The 21018-nt window shown below is 46.8% G+C and overlaps 3 protein-coding genes across 6 annotated transcripts; 1 reads left to right on the forward strand and 2 right to left on the reverse strand.

Moving 5' to 3' along the window:
• The first annotated feature begins 1041 nt into the window (after positions 1-1041).
• LOC6734449 (monocarboxylate transporter 3) lies at positions 1042-11774 on the forward strand. The gene is made up of 4 exons (XM_016168075.3): positions 1042-1214; positions 1763-1925; positions 8548-10432; positions 10550-11774. Exons 3-4 carry the CDS (start codon positions 8551-8553, stop codon positions 10702-10704), a joined length of 2037 nt encoding a protein of 678 aa, XP_016027572.1. The 5' UTR covers positions 1042-1214; positions 1763-1925; positions 8548-8550; the 3' UTR covers positions 10705-11774.
• LOC6734451 (dynamin-like 120 kDa protein, mitochondrial) lies at positions 11756-16591 on the reverse strand. Of its 4 annotated transcripts, none has more exons than XM_016182018.3 (14): positions 16430-16591; positions 16042-16339; positions 15845-15980; positions 15595-15711; positions 15420-15494; positions 14769-15358; positions 14340-14713; positions 14117-14281; positions 13877-14055; positions 12634-13106; positions 12454-12572; positions 12307-12391; positions 12042-12246; positions 11756-11986 (listed from the first exon to the last, which is right to left on the reverse strand). In XM_016182018.3, the coding sequence occupies exons 1-14, from the start codon at positions 16456-16458 to the stop codon at positions 11922-11924; spliced, it is 2910 nt and encodes a 969-aa protein (XP_016027573.1). In that variant the 5' UTR covers positions 16459-16591; the 3' UTR covers positions 11756-11921. The 4 variants fall into 4 exon arrangements, with proteins under 4 accessions (XP_016027573.1, XP_002081470.1, XP_016027574.1 ...); XM_002081434.4 differs by having other exon boundaries at positions 13868-14055; XM_016182019.3 differs by lacking the exon at positions 15595-15711.
• A 343-nt stretch (positions 16592-16934) lies between these two features.
• LOC6734452 (SNF-related serine/threonine-protein kinase) lies at positions 16935-20873 on the reverse strand. Its single transcript, XM_016182017.3, has 9 exons — positions 20616-20873; positions 20079-20353; positions 19795-20013; positions 19541-19716; positions 19113-19479; positions 18922-19047; positions 18740-18866; positions 18004-18669; positions 16935-17940 (listed from the first exon to the last, which is right to left on the reverse strand). The coding sequence occupies exons 2-9, from the start codon at positions 20282-20284 to the stop codon at positions 17233-17235; spliced, it is 2595 nt and encodes an 864-aa protein (XP_016027576.1). The 5' UTR covers positions 20285-20353; positions 20616-20873; the 3' UTR covers positions 16935-17232.
• Between the last annotated feature and the right edge of the window lie 145 nt (positions 20874-21018).

The following is a 21018-nucleotide window of genomic DNA, read 5'->3' on the forward strand; positions in this document are numbered from 1 at the left end:
AATGCCACCGCAACCGGATAAACGCCAGACTGATAAAGGCGTAATCCCGATGGGTCTGCAAATCGCGGTTCACTTGCTTTTGCCTTAATCAATTAGCACTCTTCAAGTGCTCACAGTTCATGGCCCTTCAAATGAATGCGAAGCAGTGCCTGACTTTCGTTTTTTTTTTGGACTACTAATTACAATAGTACCGGGTTTATCTATCTGCTTTTTTCGACGCTGCTCCGATTTCATAATTTCTGGAAACAATTTCGAAATGTCCGACTGTTTGTTGTTGGGCCATTAGCAAGCAGAAAGCTGGTAACCTGCTGATGAGCAAACATACATAATTCCCGAACTCCCCGAAAACCCGGTGAATGAGCTCCCATTCACATTTTTGAGTTTATCTCTGGTGGAAAAAGCCAAAAACCCTCCGCGCACCACACACACCAATAGAAATGGCCACAGCACGAGGGCAAACACACGAGCAGCTAACCAAAACTATAGATATTGTTGTTCAGGAACACGATATACAAGTGAGTATATGTGTTGTTTCTTCTCCGGAAAAAGTCCCAAAAAATGAAAGAGAACCGCCTCAGCAAACACACCCAAAAACTCAAATCGAAACGGAGGCAAAGTCAACAGTCACATCCATACCAAATAGCACCTCCATCATCATCACAACACCAGCAACTAGTGGCTGCTCGGCATTGCGTATACGACACAGTGTTCTCGGGCCATTTCAACTGAGAGTTGCTATCGATGCCGGCAGCTCTCGTTGCTTTCATTGCTCCAACTGCATCCGTCGACCATTCCGTAGTGTGGAGTTGGGGGTCTCAGACACCAAGAAACCGATCAGATGGGATTAGTTGGGATTAGATCCTAGTGCTTTCATTCAGAACGCACTCCATGTAACCAACAATCCGAAAAGCAACTCACAAACACATTGGTAGTTGCGCTCACACAGATACTCACGCACACTGCTAGAACGTGTTGTTGTTGGTGGTGCTGCTGCCGCTGCTGCTGCTGCTACTGCGGCTGTCGTGCTGCTTTCTGCCGCGCGGTTTATACTGCCAACACATTCTGATTTCCCTTAGTTATCTTTAGTCCGCCGCGTCGTTCGCATCGTACATGCGGCAATTGCGATCAGGCGTCCTCAGCGGAAACCGCAGCCGAGTGTTGTATTCGATTCGATTCGATTCGAAAACGAACAGCAGGAACAAGACCAGAATAAAGTAAACTAAACCAAACACAGCACGCAGCTCCAAAACGAATCCAATCGAATTGAAAAGAATCGTAACGTAACGAAACGAAACGAAAAGTATTCCCGAAACGCGAAGAAAGCAATGGCAATATAGGCAACATCGGCGCAGGAACGAACTATAGTCGCGCGCACTTTTTTATATGCTCCCCATATATACATATACATATACATATGTATGTGTATATATACGCTGCTTTGCTCCATACCGTACCGATCCGATCCGTTGCGATCCGCTCGGGCCCCAAACTATATAAACATATGTACAATCAGATACTGATAAATATATGCTAGAAGTATTTTTAAGCGTGTTGTTTCGCTTCACGACGATCCCGCTTCCACTTCCACTTCCTCCTTCCTCGTCGCTCTTGCCATCGCCGTTGACTTTTTAACTTTCGCTTTTACTGTGTCCGGCGTACGCGTTCGATTGCTTTCGCTTTTCTCACACGAAAACAAACGAAGACCAAACCAAACCAAATCCAAGCCAAAACCAAAACCAAAACCACATCAAATTCTTTGCAGCGCGCCAAAAATAAGAGCAGCACTTGCCACCAAAATAAGCTGAACAAAACGCCAGCCAAACACGAGACGCATCTGCAACAGCGCAGCAGCAACATCAACAGCGGCAACATCGACAGCAGCGACAGCAGCGACACCCCGACAACGAGACATCGGCAACATATAGGTAAGCCAACTGCCAAGAACCCAAAGTTCTCACTCTCCACCAAAGTTGGCTCAAAACGGGTTTTGGCCAAAAAAAACAGACACACAAGACCACGACGAAAAACGTTGAAACGCAACACAAAACTCAACGCAGCAGGAGCGACATGCGGCAAAAGTGCGCGCGGTGGTTTGAAAAATTAACCATGTTCCCACTTGGCTGTGCCTCGCTTTTCATCTTGGTGGCCAAAAAGGGAAGAGAACCGGGAAGGCTGGCAATACCAGGAAAAAAAAAAAGAAAGAAGGCAGCGCCAAACGGCTTTCGAGTCGCAATTTGCAGCCGTCTTTGTTGCTTTGTTGGGGCTCTCCCCCCTGAACTTGAACAAAGAACGAAATGAGCTTACGTTAGATCGATACTAACTAAGCCTATGTGGCTGCTCGCCAGCACCAGTTTCACTCGGGGACCGCTCAAAAAACGTGATCTTAACTGGTGATGGATGTGTGGAGGGTTCGCTTCGCTTTGAGAGATTCCAAGCCAACTTCAGTTGGTAGAAGCTATCCAAAGGATATGTCCTAAATGATGTTGAGTAGACAATTTTGCACAATTTATAGTTTTCTTTTTAAGCTAAATTAAATGGCTTTAATAAAACTACAAAAGTAACAGACACATTTTAAGTTTAAGCTTGCAGAGTATCTGACAGATACTTTAGTATCTTTCTGTACCTGCTACCTATGCAAATGCAGCTAGGTTTTGAACTACTCTTGCCATCATTATCGCCACATTAATTATGACCAGCAATGCAAATCGAGCGGGTAGCTAAGCCTGGCTTTAACTTCGATCCAAGTTGATTGGAACAGATACATCCGATCCGATTCGATTTGGACACGCCTTTCGCCAATCGACGGGTGACTCACTGAGCGATTTTTTGGCATTTGCCCAAGGCTCGCTTTTTGGGTAGCTGCGCGTGGCTTTTGTTGCGTTTTATCTTCCAACCGGTTGCCGGTAAAAAACAAACAAAACAAGCCGCAAGCCAAGTGTTAATGGCATAACCCACAGCTGTCGAGCTGTCCGACCAGTCGGTCGTCCAAGACCAAGAGATATCGAAATCGAAAATCCCACCGCGTTCTGAAAAGAGTAACCTAAGTCACACACAGCACACATCCATCCATATTCATATCAATGGGCCGTGACGCGAGTTGGAAGCATTAGAACTGCAAGATGCCAATGACCCAATTTGCCCCACTCCACCATTAATTGCCCTGCCTTGGCAATTAATCAATCTGAATTTTAATCTGAAACTGAGTCAGAGGCATTAAGAGACTGGCTTTTCGATAATTTTCGTTTAATTAGGCGTTTTAGTTGCACAAAAAATAAATTAGAAATCTCAAATTCACATTTTCAGCCAGCAAACATGTTTTCTGCATTTACAATGGCCCCAACCATTGCCAAATAGTTGGGGTTTCTTTTCTCAAAGACTGGGTGGAAGAATTCTCGCGGCTGGGATTTCTCATTCTTCGTAATGGTCGAATGGGCTTGCGTGTGGCCAGCAGAATTGGTGGATTGGAAAATCCGCAGACAGAATCGAAAATCTCGAGACTCCAATCTCCAATCTCGAAACTCAAACGGCGAGCTGTGGAAATTTTCCCTTAACACGGATCGTTAATCGGTGTGTAAATATTTACAGCAGATTAAGCCAATTTTAGACTGCAGTTGCAGTTTGTTTGTTTCCTTGATTTGCTGCTTATCAGATCAGATCAGTTGTCGAAAACAAAAACAGCAACTGCATTTTGGCGCCAATGTCGGGGTCGAAATGGATGGATTGCATCGAAACCGGGTGGGATTCGTATCAGTTTTGCTTAGCAGCTCGTTTCGGGGTCGAATCGGAATCGAAATCGGAATCGGAATCGTATTGAGATTTGTATTCGGATTGGGTTTGGAAACAGTGCCCGAAACGGAGAGATGGGATGTGGCTGTGGAAACTGGGCTGCGTCATGAGGCAATGACATCGGGAAATGACTGACGCAGCCACGTGCAAGATAACCCAATAAATAAACATTTAAATAGCGCCAGAAGCTAACGCTCAAATCACGAAATCTTTTGTCCACTCGAACGCTCTCGATTTTCAATTAGAAATAATTGCGCTACTTGCACTTATTTTCCATGATTTGAACATGTTAATTGATTATGAATCCATGCTCTACTTCCGACAAAAAAGAGAGGAGCCCGGAGCACAGACCCCAACCCCATCGACCATTGATCGCTCCACTAATTGTCGCCGCCTTTGTTCATGCCGATGCGACGATAGTGGTCTTTGGTCAACAGTCAACACCAATAGCACCATGGAAACTCAAGAAGCAGCTGAACTGCCGATAGTGTCCCGCATGAGATTGCTAATTGTGTCAGACGATCGTGCCGACGGAAAGATACTTCCTTCAAAACACATCCATATCGTAGTGCTCTTCGGATTACTCCGCAACGTGCGTAATACTCGTACTGGACTCCGGGTGAGCGGGCGAGCGATGAACTTGAGGTGACAGCTGCCCTCGGGTCTTCGCCATCCCGATCCCCGGAATGGGGCCAACTTGAAGTGGCGACACGCGCGTGGAGTCGTGCAGAGTGGAGATCATCCGCGGATCTCCGGAGAAAGCCATCCACATGATTTTGTGACGATATATTTTTGGATCTTCCGGCTGATTTTGTGCAGGGCAGGGGTCTTTACTCATTCCGCAGCTGTCTTTCATTTCCATTTCAAACTATCATATGTAATTACTTTTCCAGAAAAATTTATGTTCTTTTTGGGATATTTTTATGTATTTTTTTTTATCAGAAAGTTGCTTTCCAAAAAGTTGCTTTCGTAAAACTATTTAATCATTCATCATAATTTAAAATTTAACATGTGCTTATCAACACATGACTAAGGCATGATTTTTTTTTTAATACTTTAATAATTAATATAAAAATAACTTTTCGCTAGTTCTTTTATGATTTTCTTGAGAATAGAAGTTCCAGTTTGTTCCAGAACAAACAAATTATTACTTAAAAAAGAAAATACAAAAAAGATAAGGTAACTTACTTCGTAAGTAAAAAAGTTAATATGAAATTCCAAAAACTTTGTGTTGTTTGTTGATCCCAATACATTTAACTTATCGCATATAGTTTTGGTAGAGCATCCTTTATTCGTGGTTTTCAAGGCCTGAATGATCGTTTCCACGGAAACCTCTTCGCCAGACTGGCCTTCTAGGGCACTCGCTCCATTTTGGGGCCGGCTTAGCTAATTAATATTTTGAGCATAAAGTCGTTTAACGATTGCTTCACTTGTACCTACAAATTGCGGCGCTGAGATACGGCACTCGGAACCTGTCCGAGCCGAGATACCGATACCATGATATAACCAACTATCTAAATGGGTCCGCACGCACGAAGAGTGGCGGATTGGGAGTGACTGTGGGAATGGGAATTGGGCATCGGAATGGGAAGTGGGGGCCCAGAGAAGGACGCCCGGAGGAAGAAGACCAAGAACCGGACGCCTACAGTTGCATGTTATAAATAACAGAGCCATGTACTACATGCGACATATGTGTGCAGCACACACAAAAAACCGAGGGAGACGGACTGCAGATAGAGATACAAATACTTGTAGATACATGTGCACGATTAAGGAAAACCGTCGGCCGGCAGGAAAACATCTTCAGAACTCGCCGTCTGCGACCGCGTCTGAGTTTTCGTCTGGCCGGGTTGCTTCTCTCGACTCCTCGGAATGCCCACTTAAGTGTCCGTCCTATTCTGGCCATATGTGTTTACCTATAACATTTATTAATTCAATCGACGGGCATCAATTTAAGCGCTGTCAACGCTCACAATTGGCACTGACAAGTGTTTGCGACCTCCGGCTCCCTTGCCTTTCCTACAACAAAAAATGATTGAATGATGGCTGGAGGTTGGTTGTGGGAGACGTGGGCTGTTTGCTCGCAGCGGGATTAGCTTACCAAAAGCGCGGGAGGAGGTCGGATAAGAAGGGCACGGAGGCCGCAGGAGCCACCTTGTCACATTATCCGCCGCTTGTGGAGCCAAACCCACCGGGAAACAAACAGAACGGAGAGCGTTTAAGTTGGATTTTCTCAGCGCAAAAGTTGAGATACTCTTACGCAATATCAGCTAAATAAGCTTAAAGATATTATATTAAGAAATAGAAGGGTTTCATGCAACTTAATGAAGCTATTGGGATGCAATTATAATGTTAAATCTATGGGTATTAAGAATACCCCTGATGGATACTTATAAATATTAGTTGTAAAGTTGATAAAGCAATGGTTTAATACCTTTGATAAGAACTTTGGTTTATTGTCTGCTTCGGAGCTATAAAATAATATGTTCTTTATAGTCCAATAGTACATGTACACTTACATCTTAGTATCTGAAATTCGCTTCAAGCCAACAAACCCATTAGGATAGTTAACAAGGCCCACGAGCGGAGTTATCCAAGAGCCTAGCTAGCTGGGTGCGTCCTCTGGCCAATTTGTAGCCCCCTAAGATGTCTTCGCTTTCGATATGCTGGCCACAATATGGGATCGGGGCAACAAGTAAACGCTAATGTCTATTTATACTTCTGTTGCTGTTGCAAGTCAGTTACGCGAAGGCACTTGCCGGGTTTCCCTCGATGGATGGGTGCCCGATGTCCGGTTCGGTTGCCACTTCTCGGTTCTCGGTTCTTGATTCTCGATTCTTGATTCTTTGGATGCCAGTCGTAGTCGCAGTGGCAGACCCACTTTGGAGCACTTCCCCCTGCCGCCAACGTGGTCATTTGGGCATGAAAATGAAAACAAAATCTGAAATACGAGCGCGAGTCGAGAAGGGGGCGTACGGCCAGTATTATGTTATTGTGTTTGGATTGGCTCGAGGATGGTTGTCGCAACACTTTCGATTGCTCAATAAACAAAATGCCAGCACAGCCAGACCCTTGTACGAGTACTATCGGGACGCTCGGTCTTTATGGGATCCCATAAATTCGCATGGTCAATGATATGGCCGAAATTTCGGTCATAAAGGAAATGAAATTATCAAACTTGGCCCTGTCACGTGGTGCTGGAGGTGGTCGTGGAGTTGGATTCACTACTACGGTTGCTAGGTACGAAAGCCCCGTATCTGGTGGCCATAAGCAGTGAGGTGCTACGGATACGGTTAAGCCGTTGCCGGGCTGCGAAAATCCGACATGATAAGCCGCAAAAAATCTGGCGAAATAATCAATTAATTTATGGAATGCAGCCTGAAAAGGCTGGGATATCAGCAGCCAGCGATTATCAGTCAGTTATCCGGCTATATCTCAACCGATGAAATCTCGGCGACCGTAAATCCCTGCAATTTGCAGTGAGATACGAGGCTTATTATCTCAGATTGTCTGAGACTATTTGCACGAGATCCTAGTGGTGATATTGTGGAAGATTGGCTTTCGTTGTGGTTACAAAAGACGACAGCTCATCTTGACTCGGGTGTTTATGAGGGGTTTTGGATACCCAGGGTCCATGTAAGCATCCGCTCCGGCTGTGGTCGTGTGTTTGTTAACTCAATGGCGAATTGCCCCTCGGCAGATCAGATTAGATAAAGGCAACAATGGCAGCAGCGCCAAGGCCAAGAGTTTGTTAGCCGAAAGATGTGGACAAACAAGAAAAGCAATCAACAGAAGAAAAAAAAAAGCCCAAAATCCACAGAACATTTTTTCGTACCGCTGTGCCTGGCATATTGAGTTGTATCTGTCGAAAGACCGACTGCTCCTCGGGCAAATGAAAGAACCATTTGGTGGGATACATAATTGCAAATTCCATTTGGTATTTGTGCCTGTGCCTCTGCCTCGACCAAGACAATCGTTGACGCACTAATGGCCCTGGCATTGGCCATGTCTGACGTTTGACAATCCACCAACACCCACTGAAGCACCACCCCCAAAAAAACACCAAAACACACACCACCCACCGCCCACCACCCACTGATCAACGCCCCCCTGTCAGTGCCATCTGCCGATTGACGTCGATGTGATAAACAGCGCAAAGCCTTTCGCACCACGCACCTTTTGCAGATATCCCACAGATACAGAGATACATTTGTATAGTCGGGGGAAGATTCGTAGTGCTGGATCTCAAAATCTCATATCAGATTGTGAAATCACTTGCAATATATTTACTTAATCTGTTTATAAGGCAATGAACACTTGTTTGTAGTGAAGAAACGGGTAAACTTTAAATGCGATTACTTAATCTGATCAATTGAGCAACATATTTTACTGCCTGTCTGCTGTTAATTGATACGTAAGAATAATAAAAGTGTTACAAACTTGTAGATCGTAAGGATCAATCAATTGCCATTTACCTTTATCAATTGATCTTAGACTTCATCCTTCTTAAGTACCCAAACTGGTCCTATTATTTTGACCTACATAGTGTCAGTACAGGTGCAGTGGTATGCTTAATTTTGCGACAATCGAGGCACGTGACATACAAAAATAGACTTATCCATGCAAAACGAAGGGAGTCGTGGGGGCGTATACGCAATCTGAAGGCCAATCTGGGTAAACACTTGCGTAACACACACACACGAACCGATCTTGCCTGGGTGCGTTGATACTGATTCATTCTTACCCCAATCTTTCTTCCAGAAAATGGCCACGCAACAGACGAAGTCGCAGGACGAGCTGGCATCCAAAGGCCTGGTGTCCAAGCAGCCGGAGAACATTAAGGAGGAGAATGAGAGCGAGGAGGAAATCGAGGAGGCAGCCGTTGTCGTGCCTCCGGACAGCGGATGGGCCTGGGTGGTGATGATCGCCTCCTTCCTCTGCTGCACGGTCATTGACGGCATCGTCTTCTGCTCCGGACTCATTCAGGAGGATCTGATAAAAGAGTTCGGTGTGAGCAAGGCCTACGTGGCGTTCGTATCCTCGCTGCTCAGTGGATGCTACTTGATGGCGGGACCCTTTGTTAGTGCCATGGCCAATCGGTTTGGCTTCCGTCCGGTTACGATCACCGGAGCCATATTCGCAGCCATCTGCTTCGGACTCTCGTGCTTAGCCACCAGTGTGGAGTACCTGTTCCTAATCTACGGCGTGCTCGGAGGCATTGGATTCTGTATGGTGTACATACCCGCTGTGGTGATCATTGGATTCTACTTTGAGAAGTGGCGTGCCCTGGCCACCGGAGTTGCGATGTGCGGTTCCGGAGTTGGCACCTTTGTCTTCGCCCCACTTACCAAAGTCCTGCTGAAGTCCGGCTGGCGTTATACACTGGGCATTCAGGGCATCATCGTGTTGTCCTGTGCCCTTTTTGGCCTGGCCTTCCGACCCATCCAACCCATTACGCTGTCTGTGACCAACGAGGAGGGTGACGAGCAGGAGAAGAAGAAGTTGAATGGTCATGGCAATACAGTGGCCCCCACGCCTCAACTCCACCAGGCGGCCTTCACCAAGCCCCTGCCCGAAGGTCGTTTCGCCTACTCGATGCCCAACTCGGCACACAACACGTATATGGGTGCCTCCCAGCGTAACCATTATCCCACCGCCCAGGAGATCTTTAAGGGCATGAACCTGGAGCGCCGACCATCTGGCACGGCCCAGGGCAGCAAGGGCACAGAGTTGAAGCAGCTGAGGAAGTCGCAGCCCACCACGCCCAACGGAGATCCCCAACAGCTTACCTTCAATCTGCACAAGGAACTGACCACCGTGGGTGAGAACGAGGAGGAGGCCGAAAACGATAACCTGTTGGAGACGGAGGCCAAGCCAGTGACTATCCAGGCACGCCGTCACACCGTATCCGGACGCAGACCTCAGGATATTGGCAAGCGATCCGCCGCTGCAGCTCACGAGGCTCACCATGGACAGTCGCACTCCTCATCCAGACCAATGTACCGAGACGATATCTTCTTCTCTGGATCTCTGACCAGGATTCCCCAATACCAATCGCAGACCTCGCTGGCCTACCACATGTCTGTGACGCGTCTGCCGACCAAGCAGGACATGCTGGAGGATCGGCAGAAGGGATGCCGCATCTGCCCGGAGGCAGTGCGTCGCACCTTATCCACCATGTTGGACACCACGCTGCTCAAGTCGCCCGCCTTCATGTGCCTGGCTTTCAGCGGCTTCCTCACCATGATGGGCTTCTTCGTGCCCTTTACCTTCCTGGTGGATCGCGCCAAGGCAGCGGGTATGGATGAACAGGCGGCCTATGGAGTGCTCTCCGGAATTGGCGTTGTAAACACATTTGCTAGGATCGTGTGCGGATCGCTTAGTTCCTTCCCTGCCGTAAAGCCACTCTGGCTGAACAACGTTGCGCTAACCGCCGGCGGCATCGCTACCCTCTGCAGCGGCATAGTCATCGACACGGCCACCCAGTGGACATTCGCCCTGTTCTTCGGTATCTGCATTGCCTGCTTCTCCGCCCTGCGATCCCTGATCGCCGTGGAGCTGATCGGACTGGAGAAACTGACCAATGCTTACGGATTCCTGATGCTGTTCCAGGGATTGGCAGCTACTTTCGGCAGTCCCATTGCAGGTGAGTTTCCGACAGTAGTGGCAATGGTATAAACTAAATAGTTTTGGCCAATTATAGAGGTTCTTAGCGATCGGATGAAACTTGAACTAAAGATTTGTTTATTCATTTATCCAACAGGTGGCCTCTATGAGATGACACGCAGCCACAACGCCGCCTTCTACTTCGCTGGTGCCCTGATCCTGCTCTCGGCCTTCCTGTGCTACCCGCTCACCTGGGTCAGCCGATGGGAGCAGCGGCGCAACGAGAAGCTGACCCCCCTGCCCGCGGCCTAAGGAGCTGCTTGGATCGGAGCGAATGAAGACATGCCAGACAGCCTGAACACCTTGTCATCGCAGCCACAACTATCTCCGATAGCACCTTTCGGTATTGGCAACATTAATTGCCAATCACTCATCGTGTCGATGGAGCTCCCGATATCCCGAACTCTCGATTTCGGAGGGAAGCGAGTGCGGAAGCGTGTTCCGAGTACTTAATACGTTTAAGATAAGACAAATCGTAATGTTGTGCCTTCAGCGATATCGAGTGCCTACCACACACCACACACACCCCTAATACCCCACAACCAAACCTATCCCTAATCACACGCATGCGAGCAGAGTGGAGCGCGAGTGTAAATTATGTTTCTATAAGCTTTAGTGGAGGAGCCCATAGCGGGAATAGAATTTAGCAGCTAGGCTAAGCGGAGGATCGGCGTGGAGGAGAACCGAACACATTATTAATATTATTACGATAGGACGTAAGCAGCTGAGCACATGGCTATGGCTGGGCCACAAGTCGACTGCCAAGTTAAGAATCGTTTGTTGAGTTATTTAACATGATAGGGAACGAGCATTTGTTTACCTTGTAAGAGATATGGTACTGCACCGCCATCACGGACTTGTTATGTTACATATATAGCTAGCTACATAGTTACATAGCTAGCTAGATATACGTTTATCAATCAAACAATCAATCAATTAGAGACGCGGCCAGACGATCGGTCGGGGTTAATGCACCCACCACCGATCTCGATACCGATGCCGGCGCATCGCGGGATTAGCCGATCGTGGACGAAACGAAACAAACAATCAACCGCACGATGAGGCATCTGGTAAAAGTGCTGTGCTCTTATGCAAACCGATTTAAATATATATATTACACGATACAGATTCAGAAACACACACGGACCGCCACATACTCAGCACGATGAGTGCGTTTCGCGTTAACGTTTATCAACTACAATTACATTAAAACAGAATGAATGATTTATATTACATTTAAATTAATGAGTTTACATTGCATTGCATGCGACATAAGGTTACACTTCATAAACAATAAAGACGATTTCAATAATACGAACTAACGATCTATTGGTTTATTACTTTCGGAGCAGAAATTATGCTTAACTAAGGGGCTCAAGCGTGACTATGAACAAACATTTCAAATGTGGTCTTAAACTATCAAGTTAAATAAGTAACGCCTCGGGTGTTGTGTCTTTGGTCATGGCACACTACTTTTCCTGATTAAGTGAATTGATGAACTCCTCCAGCTTCTCTTGGATCTGCCGCACTTTGACTGTTGAATTGAAAGCAATTAAATTGGCGCCAAATTCAATTAAGCAAACACTCACTTAGCTCCTCGGCTAGTAGCACGCGCTTGCCGGTGAGCAGGTAACCCTTCTTCTCCTCGTCATCGCTGAACTCGTCCAGCACCGCTTTGATCTCCTTGTCCAGCCGCCGCGCCTCCCGATTGATTACTTGCTGTCTCAGTGCGTTGCCTGTTATCTTGATCACCTGCTGGATGCGCCAGAAGAGCACGACGTCGCTGCAGGATATCTGAGAAGGCAGTAAGTTAGCTAAATTGGTTCCGATAAGAGGGAAAACCTTTTCACTTACCTCACACTCGGCTCCCTGCTGCGTGTAGAGGTAATATGCCTTTCGGCAATCCTTTGCCCGCTGTAACGCCTGCTGCAGGAAGTGTCTGAAAAAAGGACATAAGTGCTTACTGATAAGCAGCCTAGATGGTTTAGCACTACAACTTACTTTCTGTAGACCGGGAACCACGTTTGCCTTATGTAGTCCGTGTCCACATCCACGTTATCACGCTGAAGGTTCTTGCGAACCGTAGTCAGTTCATCATGAGTCAGGGTGGGCAAATGTTTCTACCAACATAATGTAATGTGAGTAAGTCAGGAACAACTATATAAGGTATACTTCCCATACCGTATCGTTTTTGAGTATTTTGTCCAGTTCGTTCTTAACGCTTCGCCTCTTCTGCTGATCCTGCGTCAGGTACTGCCAGTGGGTAAGTCGTCGCATTTGGCCGGGGCCAAACATTTGTGCTAGGGTCTCCTCCGTCTGCACGAGCTTGGCATTTACCGAACTCTCCAGGAACTTAACAGCCGAATCCCACTCCTGTTTGTCGTGCACGAATCGATCCTCCAGCGTATTCAGCTGGATAACGCGGAGCATGTCGATGGCCTTGTCCTCCCAGCTGTGCCGACGAATAGCCTCATCCACCACCGCGGACTTCAACTGATCGAAGATGCCGTCATGATCCTGCGCCTTCTTTGAACGCTCCATCAGCGATATGAATTCCTGTTGCAACGCTTCCCAGCCAGCTTCCACCGACTTAGCGGGCAGCGCCTGCTCGGCCCACTGGCGCAACTTGATGTCTACCATCGTGTTGAAGGAATCTATAAAGAGCATAGTCATCGTATGAAATTAGTTGAGCCAAATTAACTAGACACACAACTACGGGGGAATGATAAACAAAGCGACAAAACATTCAGATTCCTAACTCGATAACTGCAATTTAATTCAATTAGACATTGATTTGGATGAATTCATTGAGCAAATTAACAGGTCTGTCATAAAATGCTAAATAAACACCCGCTGAGCGGTGGTATAAACGGGTTTTCGGCCATAAATCGCTAATATCGCATACGTTTTTATAATGTGGACATAAACCAAAATCTGGTTTCGTTACAGGTGCTCGTAAATCTTCGTTATAAGCGACTTTCCGGCACATGATCGCAACGCAGAACCTGTGACAATCCCGGCTTAGTCACTATTTTCGGGGCAAAGGCAAACGGTGTTAATGGGATTCGAAATCGTCCGCCGGGGAGTACACATTAAATTTACACCTGTGATTCAAGAAATGTTGCAGGAATATCAGGCAAACCGGTTTGAAATTCTTTAACGCATGTGATTCCCTTGCACGGGAATTCGACGCCGAATGCGGGCCATGATAAATGCAAAATTAAACAAAACATTTTAACGACGCGACGTTTACAGAGACACGTGAGGTTCGAGGACAAGTCTTCCTCGTCTATCTTCTTGCAAGAAACACACACAATGACGGAGCACACAAGGCGGGCGATTGGATGGACGTGCCCCCATCGATGACGTCTGCGAAATCTGCTTACAACCTACACTTAGCACTACAAAATATTACTTTGAGAACCTGACTGTGCAGCGGGCAAATAGATGCTTTCAAACACATAGTTGGAGAGCTTTTCCCACAGCTTGGTGCTCAGAGCGTCGTCCCACTTCTTAGCGGAGATTTGCGAGAGCGTTACCACCTCGTCCAGTATCTCGCCCTTTGCCTTGTCGAACAGCTCATCTCGGCCAGACTCGCGCAATCTAAAGGAGTATAACTCAAATGTTATAGATCTCTTATATTTTTTAAAACATCTTTACAAACCTGGGGAAGTTATTTTTCCATTCGGTTTCCAGATTAAATCTAGTCGCCTTAAATGCATCTGCCTGCTGCTCAATGGTTTCCCGCACCATCTTCCAGAAACGATCTGAAACCGCTAAGCTCAGATTGCGGCTGGTCACCTGATGGGGCATGATAACCCCTCGACGACTAAGTATGGAGAGAGGTGAACTTTGGAATTTACGCATTACATCATCTCTGTACTTACTGGAAAAGCTTGGAGTTCTTAAAGAAGTCTTCCTCATACTGCCGAATAGCATCTATGCTGTCATCCTTTCGTCCACGACCGGTAACGACGGCATAGTAACCCAAAGCCTTCATGGGGAAGAGTTTGCCCGAAAGGATTTTCCGTATTCTATCAGGATCGGCGAGCTCCTCGGCCAGATCCACCTTTGTGAGCACAAAAATAGTGCGTCGACCCAAGGGATCGCACTGCATGACCAAGTCTGTCACATTACTACGCTCAGCGTCCACAGATCCGTCCTGAATGCAGAGAATGATGGCGTTCGGATTGCTCATATAATGCTTGGTCATCTGGTGAATGGAATCTTTTGTATCGGAGGCCATGTCGACGGTCATGGTCTAAAATGAAATCAGCATTAGATGTGTGCAGTGTTAATAGTTTTGACTTGCTCACCGAAATTATTCCTGGCAAATCGACTAGGACCATGCGTTGCAGACCGGGACCTTTGACCGTCATGGCAATGACTTCATTGCTAACGGTCTTACCACCTCGCACCGACGCCTTCATGCGGAACTCCACATCCCGACGGAGGTCTTGTAGATCAGACTCCTTGGTGAGATCGTATTCCCGGTCAGAGTCACGGAACTGAGCCACATGGTATGGTCCTTCAGCCAGAGTAACTTTGACTGGGGCTCGTGTCATCATCTCTCCACTGCCGCGGGGAAAGATGCGAGCCTTAGCAATGGATTCCAGCACAGAGGTCTTGCCGCTGCTCTGATCTCCCACTACCACAACACGGGGAAGGTGATCGGCCATGGTGTAGCCCGTATCGTAGCCGGATAGCTCATCCAGGACCTCAGAGTACATGTCGATCAATGATTTTTTGATTTTTTTTGCCGTGGTCTTCTTGTTCGTTTTGAGGATGAGGTATTGCTGCCGTAGCTCACGGTTCTCCTTCTCCATCTTCTCCAGCTCCTTTTGGTACTTAATCTGGACGTTCATGATCTCCGTCTGCAGCGTCTCGACCTGGCTCTGCAGTTTCTCTGCGGGATCACAGAAGGATTAGATATTATATACCTTTTGGCAGGTGAGCAAAAAACCTACCATACTTCTTACGACTCTCATCGGATGTTATGCCCAAAGCGGCCACCGTTGTTTTAGCCTTTAAGTCATCTTTAGCTGCAACAGATGTTAGGAATAAGTCTCGAGTGCGGTAGACAGGGATCTCTCACTTTAAATGGGCCCAACGTTGGGAGTCTGTGTAATTTGTGTAACCTACTTTCGACAATCTGAACTCCTTGATAATCGGCAGCCTCGATGGCATCGTCCAGACGACTGTCGAACCAGTTGCGCCATTCCGACAACTTATCCTCGCCCAGCTGTTTGAGCTTTGGATCTACAAGCAAACGCCCCAATAACATCAGTATCAATCAATCAAAACGAAGAGTTCAATGCGAATCTGACCAAGGTATATGACCATTTAAAGTGAGAGATTGAAAGGGGGATGGTAGTGCTACATGGACACTCACCAACTTCGATGGCGTTCTTCACCAGCGAGCCCACCTCAATGAGATTCCGCGAGAACTGGCTCCACCGTTCGCCCTGCGGCATGGCATCCTCCAGCCACTTAAAATCCGGCAGTCCATCCTTCCAGTCCTCGTATTTCTGGGAAAAACAAATCAAGTCTCTCAAGTTCTATAAAAGTTATATAACTTGCGAAACTCACTTTGCTCAGCGACACGCCCCCGCCGATGGCGCCGCCCAGGACGATGTAGCGCAACTTGAGGGCTCCTCGCAGTATGCGCACCACCAGCATCCCGTAACCACGCGACGGCGGAGGCATCTGCCATCCCCGTGCCGGATTGCCGGCAAGTAGAAACTCCTCGTGGCGACGGTGCCTGCCATTCGAATTGGAGCTCCCGCTATCCTGCGGCCGACGTGGATGGCTGGTGATGCCACAGAGCGTGGAATGATTGCAGCAGGCGACCTTGGTGGAGTAGACAACAGCTTTTTTCGCGGTGCGCCTGTGGGCAAAACACATTGGATGATGAGATTCGCCGATGACGAAATCGTCCGGAAAATAAGGTTTTCGCGTTGCGGGCGTGGTCTCTCACCGGTAAGTATTTTGATAGATGCGCAACATAATTGCTGGTCAGGATTACAGTTTCCACTTAGTTTACTTTGTTTATTTCCGTGAATTATTCAATTTTCCTGCCGCAAACTCATCTCTGAAAAACTCTTTACGGGATGTGCTCTGTGTGACCAGAGTTGAAAAGGGTACTGGTTTTGTGTACCTGCATTAGGTACAATGTATTTTACACGCATCGTTTTGTAAAATACAAAAACATATTTATTGTCTATTCTTTTTTATTACATTTCCTTACAATTAAGAACAATCAATAAGAATTGCTTTGTGACAACCATAATTGCTTACCTACCCTTTAAGCTTTTTAATTCGTTAAACATTTATTGCTTAATTCCCTTTACTTACTCTACATTTGCGGTGTGTACACACTGTGGAAGGGCGCAAATATTTGAATTTTAAATTTTAGATTGTGCGAGTTGCTCTTTCATTCCATTTTAATTTGTCTTAATTTGTTAAAAAGAAAACAAATCACCTTTTTAGTCAATTGTCATATGGGCATTAATGTATTTTCACTAAATATTGCATTGAGTGATTAGACTTACAATTAAACATAAATTAATATATTTAGAATAATTTAAGCGTAATGACGACGACAGACAAAACAATTACGCTACCACTAAATTTAAATATTCTCGCGCGCTTTCCTATATACGGGGGATAACGTTGACGTTTATACGTTTTAATTAATACATGCATATTTTCTATGTAGTTCGCTTAACCGAGTTTCTTTTAATATTTAGAATGCACTTTGCAAAGAAGTAACTGTGTCTATTAAGAGAAGTTCATCACGGGAAAATATTTTCCCAGCCGTCGGATTTTCTTCATGGTGACAAAGCATTTAGAGCCGGTAACGTGTATTGCTTTGGTAAGGCTTTTATCCTCCAAAATCAAGTCGATATGCTCGATTGAGTTTAGATTATAAATATCTTTTGGTGTTTCGTTGGACTTCTTGCCGTTGGCTTTCTGGCTGCTGATGTGGATGATGCTCTGGGTGTGATTGTTGTTGTGATTGTGATTGAAGTTCCTACTAAGATTGGTATTGTTATTAAAATATTGCTCTTGTTGAAGCGTTGCTTTGGCTGCATTCAAAGTATTCATGATTTGGTCCGTGGCATTTGTGGCGTCTGCTTCCTCGTCGTACTCCTCCTTGGTTTCGGCAACGGAGAATGTGCTAGTGTTTAGGCTGAGTAAAGAATATCTCTGATCGATATGTTGGGTGGACGAGGACGACGAGGATGCTGCCTCGCTCTCCGCGTAGCATCGATGCCGCATCTCGTATTCCTGAGCCTCTGTGATGCGGTCCAGCGACTGGCTCTCGCGAATGCGCCGCCTTCTATTCGTGGAATTTCCTGTTGTAGCTGTGCTGCCATCCGCCAGCTGCCTCTCAGCGTGGGAATGCTTGTCAACATGATCCTTGTTGTGCTGTTTCCGATTTTTTTGGCTGTGAGATTTGCGATTTTCATCGGATTTGTTATTTGGCTGAAAGCGATAAATATAAGTTTAGTAGCTGTTCCACTGGTAATTATACAACAATATGCATACCTCTTTATACTGCGATTGTCCCTCTTTTTTGCCGCTTACGGAGCCACTTTTGGAGATAAAATTACCCGCATTGCTGGCCGAGCCGGGCGGCGGATATAGCTGATCTTGCGAGTCGCTGGAGTCGTCATGCGAGTCACGACGATGCATGCGAAACCGCACTGGCGTGTCGCCGACAAATTTGTTAATCTTTTTCTTGTTGCGTGTCTTGGTGTCGTCGTCAGAGGCCTCCGAGCTGCTGCAGGAGGGCGTCCGAATCTTGTTCAGCTTTGTGCGTCGGTGGGTGAGCACCGGATTCTTGCTGCTGCTAGGAAGCGGCTTGAGCTTGCCGATCTCCAGCTCCTTCAGACCACTCAGCGTGTCCTCATCGATCTTGGCACTCTTCTCCATCTGCTTGAGCTTATGGGCCAGCGTTGCATCCACCGAGACGACAATCTTTGTACGTGAATGGCTTGGCACGCCGCTGTTTGCTATCTGTTCCCCTTTCGTTTGATTTCCGGGCTCAGAGCTGGAGCGCTCATGCATTGGCCTACTAAAGGGTGAATCTGAGAAGGCCTCGCGCCGCGACGACGACGTTACCTTCAACTCATTGCCTATCGCCGAGCATTCTGTGGCAGACTCCTCTTCGTCCTCCTCACGCACAATGCTGCACTTGCGACTGCGCTTGTCCTGTCAAAAGCACTTGCATTAATTAGATTCACTGCACTTAAAATCGATTGCTAATTGCTAATTAACTTACCGGCTTGCCACCGTCGTTGGCAAACTGAGCTGCTGGAGTCACGTTAATGCTGATGGGTACTCCTCCTTTTTGGGCTTCGGTTGGACTTGGTTTCTCAGGCACTAGCTTGCGACTCGCATCTCCCACTCTGAATATGCATATAACAGATTAAGGATCACAGTTGATTGTTATTTTAAACTCACTTAATGCTGGCATCGTTGAGAAGCTTCTGTTTTTGAGCCAGCTCTGCTCGCCGCCGTCGCAGACGTAATTCCGCCAGCAAAAAATATGTGGCTGTTATATGATTGTACTTATTTTTGTCAAGAGCTCTGTAATGACGTCACATGGTGTTAGCAAGACAAAATTGATTTACTATTTGTTCTATTGTACTCACTGTAATATCTCTTCCTTGGACGCAATGTTTCCGTTTATCATTTTTTGTATGATAAAGGCGTGATCCTCTTCGCCCAGCTGTTCGCGGCTGACCAAAGGCAGAAAGTGCTCTGAGGTGGAGGTCGTCGAATCGGGCTCATCGATCGGCTTTAGCCAGGCCGATGAAGCTATCTCTTCCACAGTGGCCCGTTTCTTTGGATCTCGCACCAGCATTGAGGCAATCAGGTCCCGGCAATCAGTGGACACGTGCGAGGGTACCGTGTACTTACAGTCCATGATCATGGTCAGAGTTTCCGAGTCGTTGGCCTTCTCGAAAGGCGCCTGACCGCAGACCAGCATATACAGAATTACTCCCAGGGACCAAATGTCTAAACAAATCGGATAAAATGATTAGCAAAGGATTATGGGACATTTTAGTTGTCTACATACCAACTGCAGGCGCATCGTATGAGTCGCCCAGCAGGATCTCTGGGGCCGAGTAGGCCAAGCTGCCGCAGAAGGTTTCTAGCTTTTGGCCTGGCAAGAACTTGTTGCTAAATCCGAAGTCGGTGAGCTTGACAAGGCCCAGCTTTTCGAAAAACACCACGTTCTCCGGCTTTAGATCCCTTTGTAGGAGAATTGAATGTTACGTAAATCAGTGATCGACACATTACGCCGTACTATCAGTTGGAGCGAGCTCTCACCTGTGAACCACGTGAAGCTGATGACAGTACGTGATAGCACGTAGGATTTGGCGGAAATACTTTCGGGCCAGTTCCTCGCTGAGCCCAGAGTCGTGCTTCATTATGTAATCGTATAGATCGCCACCATCGCCCAGCTCCAAAACCAAATACAGCTTGGTCTGGGTATCAATAACCTCGTACAGTCGCACAACATTTGGGTGCTGCACCAGTTTCATGCATCTTAAGAGAATATGTGCGGCGGGATTATTAAAAAAAAATGTGGGTTGATTGCTATAGATACTTACCGCACTTCCTGGAACAGATGCGCCTTGGACACATCGTCCAACTTGGTTTTGTCCACCACCTTGACCGCCACCTTGGCACCGGTGAACACATGCCGGGCCAACTTCACGACGGCAAAGTGTCCGGATCCCAGTGTCTCCTCCAGATCATAAAGCCCAGCGATCTTGCCGTCGCTCACCCCGCCAACGGGTTGCGTCTCCAGCGTCATGATGGCTCCTTGGCACTCTTCCAACGGCCTGCGTGTTGGGCAGGCACAACTATCCGCGATTAGCTAAAACTATAATTATAGAGTTCTATTATTTCGTACACGGGATGTTTCGCTGGCGAAATACTGCTTCATGAACGGATATTGATGTAATAGCTAGCGGCCTGAATGGCGCTGGGCAGTAGCCCATCCCACAGAGTCACTTGCACACTCATCGGCTGCTCCCAATTAATGATTCATTTGAATGAGTCCTTTTTACATTCGATTCCCAACAGGAGCAGCGCAAAAGCAGGGCTGTTACACAAGGGAATGCGGAAAGGCAGGGCCGTTTTACCTTGTACAGCGGAGGGGGAAGTCGAATCTCCGCCAGCAGATGCAGGAAAAACTATGAGGCGTCACCCATTCCGGTTTGGGTACGACTAAACCAGGCCTGTCACTGACCGCTCGAACGTCTAGCAGTTAACTCTTGGCCCTTATCACTCATGAAAACGCTTAGTTACACTTTTTGTATACACATTTTCGACTATTTTCTGCGTTTTTTCCCGAGTTTCAAATTAGTGTGGCCGAGGGTCTTAGAGTGGGGATGGCACGCCAGCGATGCTCTTAACCATAAGTATCGTATTGGAAAAAATTATGATGTATATTCATATTATTTATACCTATACATTTTACTTAGATTGGTGGGCTTTTTAAAATTTAAGCTAAGTCAACTCTAATACGCGTTCTAAATCTATTAG

Source organism: Drosophila simulans, chromosome 2R, assembly GCF_016746395.2.
Source record: "Drosophila simulans strain w501 chromosome 2R, Prin_Dsim_3.1, whole genome shotgun sequence".
In the NCBI taxonomy this organism is placed as follows: Eukaryota; Metazoa; Arthropoda; class Insecta; order Diptera; family Drosophilidae; genus Drosophila; species Drosophila simulans.

Excerpts from the sequence above, each read along its gene's own strand:
- LOC6734449 (XM_016168075.3), top strand. The coding sequence starts at position 8,551 with ATGGCCACGCAACAGACGAAGTCGCAGGACGAGCTGGCATCCAAAGGC. Across the intron at positions 10,433-10,549 it reads TTTCGGCAGTCCCATTGCAG|GTGGCCTCTATGAGATGACA; the intron begins GTGAGTTTCCGA and ends TTTATCCAACAG.
- LOC6734451 (XM_002081434.4), bottom strand. The coding sequence starts at position 16,458 with ATGTTGCGCATCTATCAAAATACTTACCG. Across the intron at positions 14,714-14,768 it reads ATTTGCCAGGAATAATTTCG|ACCATGACCGTCGACATGGC; the intron begins GTGAGCAAGTCA and ends ATTTCATTTTAG. Across the intron at positions 14,056-14,116 it reads TGGAAAAATAACTTCCCCAG|ATTGCGCGAGTCTGGCCGAG; the intron begins GTTTGTAAAGAT and ends ATACTCCTTTAG.
- LOC6734452 (XM_016182017.3), bottom strand. The coding sequence starts at position 20,284 with ATGACGCTGGAGACGCAACCCGTTGGCGGGGTGAGCGACGGCAAGATC. Across the intron at positions 19,480-19,540 it reads ATACGATGCGCCTGCAGTTG|ACATTTGGTCCCTGGGAGTA; the intron begins GTATGTAGACAA and ends CGATTTGTTTAG. Across the intron at positions 18,867-18,921 it reads CTCAACGATGCCAGCATTAA|AGTGGGAGATGCGAGTCGCA; the intron begins GTGAGTTTAAAA and ends ATGCATATTCAG.